This window comes from Crotalus tigris, unplaced genomic scaffold (genome assembly GCF_016545835.1).
Source record: "Crotalus tigris isolate CLP2741 ecotype Arizona unplaced genomic scaffold, ASM1654583v1 scf7180000017568.12009008, whole genome shotgun sequence".
NCBI lineage: Eukaryota > Metazoa > Chordata > Lepidosauria > Squamata > Viperidae > Crotalus > Crotalus tigris.
This window is the reverse complement of record NW_024096478.1, coordinates 2,335,514-2,347,970: the sequence shown is the minus strand read 5'-3', so window position 1 is coordinate 2,347,970 and position 12,457 is coordinate 2,335,514. Positions and strand designations below refer to the sequence as shown.

Here is a 12,457-nt window from a genome sequence, read left to right as displayed (position 1 = left end):
AGACTTTTTCACTTGCTTCCTTGTGGTAAAGACACCATTCCCTTAATTGACAAAGGAGGAATGTTTAGATGATTAGAATGTGAATCTTTCTGTGGTTCATTCTTTCCTGAAGTTGGTACACAACTGGATGCCGTCCTCAAGGTGGATTCTGACCAGTACAGAATAAAGGGAAACACCTATTTTTCAGCAATGGCACCTGCCTGATGGAATTGCCTCCCTCCTAATGGCTCAATTGCTAAAGATCTTTAGAAATACCTTATATATTATAGAAGAATGGATGGTGACGGAGCTGACAGAGATGGCAAAACTGACTTTTAATTAAAGATTAATTAAATCTATCTAATTTTGCTTCTTCTTGGAAACCCCCATTTCTGGACTTTGAGCTCAAAACTAAAAAAAAGAGAAACTTTGATTTTAGGTTCTGATAACTAGAATGACTTTGTCCTTTTAACAATAGCTTGAAACATTTAGAAATGAAGCAAAAGATTGAGGTTGCAACTTTTTTTGCATTTACTGCACTGACGAAAATCAGAAGTCACTACTTTTCTTTTTTCTTTTTCTCTGCACCCTTATTGTTTCTCTTTTAAGTTTCCTAGCTTTTTGTTTCCATTTGTATTTTATCTTATAATAAACTTTATGTCATGGTTCCAACAGATGAAATTCTTCAAAAGAACTTCGAGGCATTGTTTACCTTAAAGAATCTTTTATTCGAGAAACAAAGTATCGGCATTACATAGTTGAAACCAAAAACTAAATTCCACTCCCATAAATACAAAGTAATGAAGTACGATTCCCACCTTCAATAAAGAGTCATAAAACACATTCCCCAATTAGCTTGAAGCCCGGGCTTTCTCCCCAGCCCTCCAGCCCACCAAAACATTATCAGCTCTGATATAGGCTAGGCTCCTATATGTAACTCATTTTGAAAAAAAAGAAACAGAAGCTAAATTAAAAAAGTAGTGAGGCAGCAATACCAAATTTGTGAAGGAATGGGTTGTGGACATTTTCAGTAGCTAGAAGGAAAGTAAACTCCCAACCATTACACTTGTTGCTATTTTTGATTCAGAAATGAAATATAAATGTTAATATATAAGCAGCTTTTATTGTCATTCCTTATTTCTTAGGCAAAACTCTCCTCTAAATTTCAGTTTTCAGTAAACTTTAGAAGTCAAAATGAGAAGTGCCAATCTTCCAACCTTCATTGGAAGAAAACACTAAATCATGTGTTTATTTGTAGTCTTAAGCATTAACTCTGATTAATTCATTCCAGTAACTTCGGCTGGACTTATGTAGCAGTGGACAATAGGAACAAGAATATCTACATCTAAGAATCGGACCCCATTTACTGTGTCTGTGATTTCTCCAGCCTTTGCATTTGTCCTGAGAGATTCATTCAAACAAGAGTTAGCTTTGCTCTTTCCAGATAGCTGCTTCTTGCTGTAACATAAATGTTTGGACTGATTTTGATAGCAACCATGTGATGCTCATGTTCACCCTATTGCTCTACCTGGAAAGAGGTCAAATTCCTTGATGTCTCTTTAAGCAAAACTATTCTTGTAGATCTAGCCTGCAAGCAAGTTGCCTGCTGAGCTCTGAGGAAAAACTGTTGGATGCGAACAGGAAAGCATATTGTCTACACATGATGCCAAAAGACTGCTGTATAAAATGTAACTTGGAATTGGCAGGAGGGAAGCTGAGTTAGATGGGGGTGGAGTTGCTTCTTTGCAGGTTTGAAAGCTGGCAAGGCAAGAAAATAGCAGGGCAGAGCTGAGCAAAGACAGTTTTAAGAGCTCTTAAATACATGGTTAGTAAATGACAAGAGAAGCCATCTATGTAAATTTGCACAAGCTGAGATTTTTTTAGCCAACACAGGAAAAGCAACAGGCTGCCATGGAATAGCAATTTTTTTTGTATTGTATTTTTTTTTTTTTTTTTTGGAGAGGGGTGGATTAGTTCATTGAAGGAGACAGAATGTTGACACTACAAAAGTCAATGTTTTAAATCATTGCTTTTCTCAGTAGCATACGGTATTTTTATGTGGTTTGTTTTTAAGCTTTTGCAATCTTTAAATATTAATCCTTATTTTGTAATCACATCACTTCAAGGCAAAGACCTTACTAGAACAATAGGAGAATACACAGTAAAGAAATTACTGCAAAGGTCCCGAGGAATACTAATTGCAAATCATTCAGTTTTGCAATATTAATTTATCCTGGCCCAGATAGGAATGCTTATGGCTCAAATGGTGTTTGATGTGATTTAATTGCCAAGTGAAGAAGCCCAACAGCCTGAATGGGTTTTTGAAATATCTTGTGTTTGGGACACTGTTATTATGATGAATTGTTATTATGAGATAATCCAAACACTTTGAAGTCACTCAGAGTCATCACAGAGGAGGGCAGTTTTAGATTAGTAACCAACATTTTTCCATTAGCACAACGCTATGACAATGTGTCTTGTAGGTCTTGATCCTGAGATAGTGCCATAAGGTGAGGCTGCATTTGAGCACAGATTGATTTGCAGGCAATGAAACCAGGTCCCCCCCCTAACTTTCCTAATTCTAGTTGTCCTTCTACTTAGATCTTCTTAATGGCTTCTTTTCTTGATGTATTTCTTCCTCTATACACAGATACCCTAAGTTAGCATCTTAAACTCATATGATACATAGACTGGCTGTGGATTAGCTCATGATGCTTTTTTTCCACCAAACATTTTAACTAATGGTTTAAATTATATGGAAAACTGGGCAAGTAATCAATGTACTAATTGTTCAGAAATTTCTATAGTCAGATGCCAGATATCAACAATAAAAAAGCACATACTAATGAGCATCTTAACAAGTAGCTTGTACAGGCAGCCATGCTTTGCCTCAGTGAGGCACTTCATATCACTTAGGTGATGCAATTTGCTGCAGTGCAGTAGATTGCATTATTTGATTCCTTTTCTAGCTGTTCCAGTAGCTAGGTTCTCAGATTTCTTCATTGACTTCTAGTTACCTTCTGGTTCTAGAATTACCAACCAAGGCCTTGAGAACCATGAATCAATGAGGCTGTTGCAAAGATTTGCATAACACTCTTGGCTACAACAGAATAGCTGAAATGGGCAAGATGATGGAATATACTTCTACTGTATTCTTCAATTGAGTGGTCTTCCATGTGTTGGATGACCATCTATATAATTTCTAGCATTCATGTTGTCCTTGATTAGCTGGCACTAGTGAAGGGCTACTGTTTTTCCACTGTAGGCTATATTGATGTGTGTTTTTCCATAGGTGAGCTAAGCTTGGAGGCAGCTAGCAGACTGCTAAGATTCTGCTATAATGTGAGCCTTTTAATAGATTAAATTCAGTTTAGGACACATGAATGCTTAATGCAGAACAGCAAATGATTTATCTTCACCTAACAAAACTAAGTAAAATATGTTGACACCAGAGGAAGAGGAGGCATTCTCTCCATCTCACATCATACATATATAAGTAGAACGAATTAAATAATTGAAATAACCAATCATTCTTTGGACCTATATCCAGGTTCAACTGGCTCAGCATGCCAACTGCAGCAAGATGAGTAATGGAGACCAATCAATAATGCATTAGATTGTTACTAGCAATTCATGACTCAAATTCATAATCTGTTTCAATGAAGGCAATTTGTATACCTCATTGTTATCTTGCACTGAAGAGTTCAAACACCCTTCTTCTGCATCTCCTTCTACTTGCTATCAGAAAACAATATTTTTAAAAATCATCTGCAAGATACTTCTGCATTTTATTTTTATTTCTTCTGAGAATCTCCAGTAAGTTCTTTCCCTTGCCATTTCTCTCAAAAATAGTATTCATGATAACTAGGGAAGAAACAGACTTTGGATTTTATAATCCTGCTTTCTAGTCCTCTCTTTCAGTTTTAAAATGCATTAATTTTGGTAGCTGACAGTGCATTATTTTATGTAGTTATAATTGCACACTATTAACAAATTCTATACAGATATTAAAAATAGACTAAACATAAACAAACAAAACCATATAATAGGGCTTCAGTGCAATCTATTCCCCCCCAGGAGTGTCGGCCACTGAACTCAGGGGGATTTACTGCTGAGTAAACATGCATAAAGTTTCTATCTTAACACTATAGTGTAAGAAGATAGAATTTCAAATGAGCAGTTTTATGAGATCTTTCCCAGTTAGATTATCAAGTCAGCTTTGCTCTTTAGGGACATGAATTCAAAATTAATCCATGATTACTAATTTTAGTTAGGGTGAGCCACCTACAGTCTGAACACAACACCAAGCAGGCAGTGGGCAGGATTGATATTTTCAGTCAATGGGAGGATAGGGTGGGTTGATTTTGATAATTTAAGGGTGAAGTGATCTATTAAGCCTTGCAGAAATTTAAGGTGCTAACTTTGTCCTTCAATCTCTAATTTTTCTCTTCCAGGGAAGAAGACAAAACAAATGTTTCAAGTGTGCAAGACTTGAAGGCATCTACTTCATTCTTTATAAAAAAAAAGGTAAAGGTTTCCCCTGTCTAGTTATATCCGACTCTAGGGATCAGTGTTCATCTCCATTTCCTAGCTGTGGGAGTCAATGTTATCAGAAGATGCTTCCATGGTCATGTGACTGGCTTGACTATACGTTGAGATGCACGGAATGTTACCGGTATTATCTTTATATGCTTTATCTATTAGCATTTGCATGTTTTTGGACTGTTAGATGGGCAAGAGTGAGACTTTTTTTACACGTTCCCAAAATATTGGCTCCACTCAGTCCAGTGATATCATGATGTTATCACCCCTGTAGTCCATGAAGATGTATTGCTGTTCTTGCTACAAAATGTTGTCCATTTCTAAGCTAGACACTACTCTCAGGCTAATATAATCTTAGAAATCCCAACTCCTCTCAAATTAAAAAATGATTGATCTCAAAACTGAGTTGAAGAACAAAACTATATTTTCTGCCAGTAAGATGCTATCATTACTAAGCTAACAATATTAAAGAAAAGCAGGGTGGACCACAGAACTGTGGAATCTCTGGCATCTAATCCAGCTGGACTGTGGGAAGCATTTGTCACTTCAGTGAAACTCTACCTCCCATCCTTTAGCTGGGGAATAGCAGCTTCCTTCAAGGCAATGGTGAGGCCTTGAAATAGTGCTTCCCCTGGATTTTGTCTGTTACTTAGCTGTAGCAATGGGCAGGAAAAGCCAGCTTTCAGCTATGTGGCCTCTGAAGGCACCTCAAGCTGGGAAGATTTTCAAGTATGTGCATCCAGGGAGGAATCACTTCGAAGCATTTCTATGTTCTTGAACCTGCTACTTTAAAAACTATGTGACATCTGGGGGTGGAGATGGTTTTAAAGGAGGCAACGTTTTCATAGAACTGTTACATCATCTGATCCATTTCAGAGCTGCAGGAGGGATTTGGCCTTTAAGGCAGATTCTATATCCTAGTTCACTATACATTAGATTTGTTGATGAATGAAGGCTATTTGTTGAGGTGCATTAAAAAGTTACTTAGGTCATTCAAGCCCAATTGTACAGGAGTGATCAAAGCCACTTTTGGAGAATAAGAATTGCACACAACCAATTATGTAGATTTATTTGCAACATGAATGAGATAAGGAGAATGAAGCTATACTGATGTATAATTAGGAATGTATCTAGGTTACAGATAACTTCAAGCTTGGCAAGTCTGGGTGAAGGCTTCCTATTGACTTCACCCATTATGATTTGCTCTTGTTATTTACATCCTAATTTTGCTTCCCCTACATACCAGCCTCCACAGGTTATGGGAATCCCAGGCAGTCCACACAGAGGACAAATAAATAAAACTGGATTAGCCTGCCTTCTTTCTTACTAAATTTGTTTTGAGAATTCCTGAAAATGTGATTCTTTTAAATCAGTGATTCTCAACCTTTCTAATGCCGTGACCCCAAAATACAGTTCCCCCTGTTGTGGTGACCCCCAAGTGGGTGTGGCCACCAAGAGGGAGTAGGACAGCTAGGGAAAAGGGAAAAAAATGGCGGACAGCATGGTTTGGCGACCTCCGTGAAATGGTTATTCGACCCCAAATGGGGTCCCGACCCACAGGTTGAGAACCACTGTTTTAAATGCATTTTTGTAGTTTTAAAAATGGCTATTGTCAGAAGATGATCAAGACCTGCCAGGTTTCAATACTAAATAGAAAAACACTCACATAAGAAAGAGTGAATTGCAGAGACCTGCCTGCAAATTCATACTCTTGAAAAATTGTGTAATAGGCATACACGGTTATAATTAAGAAAAAAAGTTCTTAATTACATGAACTGAAAGCTGTCTCTGCCTGCCACCCAGATCCATACAGTTGGTACCCTCACATGTGCAATCATTTTATGTGAATCTGTGTGAACTTTTCAATGGTTCCCTATGCATGTATTCACATAAACATACCATTGAATTTAAGATAGACTGGAATTACTAGAAAAGTAATGAATCTAGGACACAAGTGACCTATTTTTTAATCCGTATTCTGGTCCTGTCACACTTTCAAAAGATCAAAAAACACTTTTTTTTTTAAAAAAAGCTATTTTTGTAACAGGACCAGGCAAGTTTTATGAAAATCTAACTTTTCTCAGTCCTTAATAGGTGTGAAAATAGTTCTGCTTTTTCATGTGTGTGTGTGTGTGTGTGTGTGGGTGTGTGTGTGTGTGTGCATATATGTATGTATGTATGTATGTAGTATGTATGTATATATGGTGAGAAGAATATATATATATATTCTTCATTTCCTGATTGAATCTAAAGCTGGAAAGAGCTGTACTATAACATTACCCTGAAAAGTCTCAGTTCAATTTTGGGCTCAGCTGGACATGGCAAACTTCTGAGAATTCAAGAGTCAAACTCTTGGCTGGAAATAGTTCCAGATGGAATACATTTAAAATGAAAGCAAGAGTTGTTGTACAAATCCAGTTAAGACTGGTAGGGACCTCAGAGAGAAGTCAGACTGCTTTATAATTAGTTGAATTCATCTAACTCCTTAAAAATGAAACGTGGCGAAAAAAATCTTCCTAATACAGGTAGTGATGAAAGAAATGTCCTTGCTTACCTCTTCCAAAGGAATTCTGGGACTGGAAGTCATCCGATATTGATCAAGCTCTCCCCCCATTTTCCTGATATGGGCAGGAGAAGAGAAGGCTGAGGATCGTTGGAGTGAGCCATACTTCATCATGTTTGGTCCAAACCGGATTCCATCCAATAAACGTATCAAAAACAGGTTGGAAGGTAGTTCTTCAATATTGCTGAGAACAAGGGTTCGACATTCAGGACATCTCAGCTCCTTGTGTGATTTCAAAATGCTCTGGAGACAGGGCTTACAGAATGTATGCTGGCATGGAAGCACCTTGGCAGAGACATCCAGCTTTTCCAAGCACACAGGACACTCTAGCATGTCGAATAAAGATAAATTGTCCATGATGTTGATGTTCTACTTAGTTCAAAATCCAGGTTCAAGTAGATCTAGAAAAGTTCACATGCTTGCTATTCGGTTGGAAGGAGTTGGTTTGCTCAGGAATGTCCCATGCAGAACTACCGTACTCTATAAAGAAAATAACAGAAAAGAGAAATTATAGAGCCTAAATATTTCAATATTATGAAATGCACGCCACCAACATTTCAAGAAATCCTTCACTGGGCAGTTTGCGTGGTATAGTCTCTCCCCTGCTCCTAATGTAAGCGTGACATTATTCATGTCTGAATAAGTATTAGATAAATAGAATTGTACCCAATGGCCAACTGGGATCAAGAAAGACCCAAGGTCCATTTGTTGTTGCAGGTAGCCACTGAATAAAAGAGATCTTGTTCCTTCCATCCCAATTGAACTGATCACAGTAAGACAATATGCTTCTTGGATGTATTGTAGGGTGATCCATCCATCTTCAAATAATACCACATAAAAAAGAATTACGTTGTGAAAGTGACCAATCACACCACATACAGAAGAAACAAAGGAATTCTGCCTAGACACATGGCTGAATACATTTTCCCCTCCCCTCCCTTCTTCTGAATCTACCCACTTTATCTTAAAACACTTTTCTGCATTTTTTCTCTTAGGCAAGTCACCTTGATAAAATGACACAGTTTTGGCATACCTGGAAATAAAACAACCTGTGCTTGATTTCAAGAGACTGGCAATGCAGCTTGCTTTGTCCTTAATAGTTGACAATCCAATACCAGTTCTGAAAGAGGGGGGACTATTATTCCACCCACAGCAGAAAAGTTACCCAACCCGTTCAGCACCTTTCCCAATGGTATACCAAGCCAAAGCAGAACCAATATTTAATCCTAATTTCAAGTCCTGGCTTGCAAAAAAACGAGCCCCATGCCATCCCACATCAAAACACTGTCTGTTAATGAAGACTGAATCTAGTTAGTATATCACGCCCGATCAAATGTTTCAAGTGTCTCAATTCCTGAGACTTCCCTTCCTTTCCTAAACTTGAACAATCCAACCTTGCTCTCTTTGTGACTCAGACTGCCGAGGAAGAGTTATAAGCTTCAGGAGCTGAGCTTTCTCGCTGACTGCTGAAGGAAAAAAAGCTGTGGGGGAAAAAGAAAAAGATAAATTAGAACAGGCTCCTAATTTTAGTGCGTTCTACTGACCTTGCATTCATGACCCCTTTTAAAATGAGTCCAGCTCATGAAATACCAGCTTCAGAGCTTGCTTTTTCTTTCTCTTTCTCTCACTCTGAATTGCAGCTGCATTGAAAACTTTAACTAGGTGCATTACTCAGCTAAACTTAACACGTGCTGCCTTGTTAACTCATATGTTGCCAGGCTGCTACTCCTACACATATTTTAGATCAGGGAGAAGAGTGCAGTCTGATTATGCACCACGAGGGAGCTGTTTGCTTAAAACCACACACACACACACACACATTTCCATTTGAATTATTTTGGCCTTGATTACAGTACATTGGATCAATAATTTGGCTTAATTTTTTTTTTCCCCTTTGGGAGCTGATCTTGTATTAGAAGCAGAGAGGGAGTGTAAAATGGGGATTTAAAAAAAAAACCGCACAACAAACCTGTCTATAAAGGCAAAGAGGTGCCACAGGGAATGGAGAATGCATTTTGTGACACATATAAAAATGAGACCCAAACACTCACTTAAACTAGGAGTACGTCCCACTCAACTCTCTTAAATTACTATAGAGTAGACGGATGTGGGATTGCATATGTAGAGAAATGAAATGAAATTTCAATTGCAAGAGGTATCTGCTTTTGTTTTGAATCCAGCAACTTTCTTCTAAAGATTTCAGGAGAAGAGAACTAAAGTGAAGCCTTCATTTGAGAAGTGTAGTTCTGCCTAATAGCAATAGAAATACACTAAACTTATATACTGCTTCATAGAGCTTTACAGCCCTGTCTAAGTGGTTTACAGAGTCAGCATATTGCCTCCCCCAACAATCTGGGCCCTCAATATATTGACCTCGGAAGGACGGAAGGCTGAGTTAACCTTGAGCTGCTCAGAATTAAACTCCTGGAGTAAGCAGTGAGTTAGCCCGTAGTACTGCATTCTAACTGTTGCACCATCACAGCTCTTGGGAAAGAAAACAGTTCGGTGGCACTGGAAGCATTAAGTGTTCTGAGTTATCTGTGGGATGGCTATCTATTAAAGGAGAATTTTTGTAGCTTTTGCAACTTTGATTAAAATCTAAATTTCCCATGCCGATGTTCACCTGAGCCTGAATTATACTTAGAGGTGTTCTCTTAAATAAAACAAACTGCATCAAGGGCAGCTGGGAGCTTAAATGAGGTCTTGGCATGAGCCAATGAAGCAGGCTCCACCCTATGAGATCTTGACAACTCATAATGCTGTCACTTTCCATAGAAGAGTAATCCTCCACACCTCTTCAGTTATTTTTTTGATTGCTTCTTTTGGCACCTTTTTCAGCTCTACAGTATCCTTGTTGAAGTTTAGTAACCAGCATTGTACAGGCACTGTAGTCTTCAACTTATGCTATGTTACTTAGCAACTGTTTGAAGTTATGATGGACTCACCATGGAGCTACTAATGACCTGGATTTGATGTTCTGATGGCCGCCCCTATGTGGTCAAATGATTGAACTTCAGGAGCTTAGCAACAGGGCCATGTTTAAAGCTGTTTGCAGAGTCCTGAAGTCATGTGACTGCATTTTATGAGTTTTGCTGAAAATCTGCATTTCTACATTTTTCAGCAAAACTGTGCCCAGATTGATCCATTGGTTCGCTTTATGGCCATGGTATTTTCTTAACAATAGCCACAAAAGGATCATAATTTGAATTGGTCATGTGATCAACCTGTTTTACAACGCTCTGATATTTGATGGGCAGGGTCCATTATGGTTTAAGTCAAAGACTACCTGTATATATATATAATCCAATATTGCCTTCATGGTGTACATAGAGTTGTATAAAAGCATTAGGATAATGACTGTTGCCTACTCTTTATATCAAGGATGGAAATTGAAGCCTACATGGTGTCAACATTTTTCTTAAGCATCACTATCCCAAATTCCTTTCCTGATTGGTCAGTCCCTGCTCACACCCATAAGAACAACTGAGGAGATTTTGCTATAATATGCCTCACTTAATACTTGCTCATGTTGAAACATTTAGATGGATGTAACAGTGAAAAAACATGTTTATTACAGAAAACCAAAACAAAATATTTTGAAAGTGTTCTAAATCTAACCAGTGGCACCTAAAGTCTGGGTATGGATGTGATAAATTGGAATCATTACAGGTTAGCAGATGTGTGTTGTTTTGTTTTGTGTTTGTTTGTTTTGTCTTTGTGACCAAAGACAGCCCATTTATGGTGGTTAATCACCTCTTAATCAAGATTCTAGATAGTTTTCTTGATATTACATATGCCATTTAAAAAATAATGTTTCCTGTAGGATTTGGCTTTTTTAAACTAGTCCCCCTTTAAATTTGCTAAAAGTTAATCTAGAGTTTGATTAAATTTTTATACTGATATTGAAGAGGGTAAGCTCTCAGACTACAGACAGCAATATCTGCAAGGTTTTGTTATTTTTAAAAAAGCAAATCAAGATAGTGGTTGTGGTAGCATAATGTTCATTGTAGACCTGTCCTGTAGACATGTTCACTGCCCTATTCGGATAGCCATCTTGGCATTTCTGCTACAAGCATGAAAAATAATAAATAGAATAGGATAACAAGAGCAGCAAACAGTTTTTAAAATTAAGACTAAGTTTATTTGCAATCTTTATTGTAACATTGGTTGTTGGTTGCTTTTAAATATTTGGTTTGCTTTAAAAAAAATTCATGGAAGGCATCTTAGGAGAGTACATACTGTAAAGGCAGGCTAAAAGTTCATTAAAGCAACAGAATGAATCACAATTTTTAAAAAAAGACATTAAGGTCCTATCAGCTCCAGTCCAGACAAGAAATGCCAAACATCATTGCTAACAGTATTATTTAGCATATGGCATATCATACATAGACTACAATATATAAATTAACAGTCCATCTAGATCAGGGATGTCAAACTGCCGGCTCGCGGGCCGGACGCGTCACATGGAAGTCACACCCACCCCATTGCCGGCAATGGCAAAAGTAGCCCGATACATTGAGCGACGTCATGTGACATCGCAAGTTTGACATACCTGATTTAGATTAATAAAACACCATAAAATATAAATGTTAAAAAGTTCTATGTTCAAATACCAATATCTAATCTATCTAACATTGAAGAGCAGCAGCATTTATATTAAAAAAAAATCAGATATTGGACTGGTTTATGCCCTCAGCTTACAGCCAGTCATGATGTAATCGACAGTTTGACTTGGGATCCTGGACTCACACTGAGGAGGAGGATACTACGCCCCATTTATACAAGGAGTCCTGACAGATGTCATGTGAAGTGTAATTCCTATTCAGGATTGCCCATTGCTGACATGGTAGTTCAAAGTCTGGCACCTTTGAATGGTCATTTATATGTCTCCCTGTGTCTGGGTGTTCAACAACCCATTTGGCTTTCTATTGGGCATCGATGTTAAAGTTGTTGGGCAGATTTTGTGCAAGTGCCAGTGGGGGTTTCCTGGATTTGAGCCTTCCAGCTGATAAATGAGGAAGATCGGCATACACCGGTAGGAGTGTGTTGTCCATAATTTTTCTGAAATCTCTCACTAGTGCATCTTGTCTTTATAAGGCTGGTGGTGCTATATGGCTCAGAACAGATATAACTTACAGGACAAAGTCTGGTCCAGCACTACTCCAAGGTACTTTGAATGGAGATCATAGGAGAATAAATTGTTGTTTAAGTAGACCTTCAGGGCGTCATATGCTAGTTTGTTGTTCAGGGGAAGGAAGTATGTAGTTACTGTTTTGCTGGTGCTAGGCGTGAGCCTCCAGTCAGTGAAGAAATTCCCCAAGAGTTTAAGATCTTTGGACAGGAGTCTGTCAGTCACCTCCATGTGTTTTTCTT

At 38.0% G+C, this 12,457-nt stretch overlaps 1 protein-coding gene across 3 annotated transcripts in view; it reads right to left on the bottom strand.

Annotated features, from left to right (window-relative positions):
- SH3RF2 (SH3 domain containing ring finger 2) overlaps nucleotides 1-8,783 on the bottom strand; it is a 102,223-nt gene extending 93,440 nt beyond the window's left edge. For 2 of the 3 annotated variants that reach the window (XM_039351584.1, XM_039351604.1), the window contains exons 1-2: nucleotides 8,629-8,783; nucleotides 7,076-7,564 (exon numbers count right to left, since the gene is read on the bottom strand). In XM_039351584.1, coding sequence (XP_039207518.1) covers nucleotides 7,076-7,441 — 366 coding nt within the window. In that variant the 5' untranslated portion in view covers nucleotides 7,442-7,564; nucleotides 8,629-8,783. Of the gene's footprint in view, nucleotides 1-7,075; nucleotides 7,565-8,117; nucleotides 8,228-8,628 lie in introns of those variants that run through there. The other variant, XM_039351595.1, reaches the window with a different exon arrangement.
- Between the last annotated feature and the right edge of the window lie 3,674 nt (nucleotides 8,784-12,457).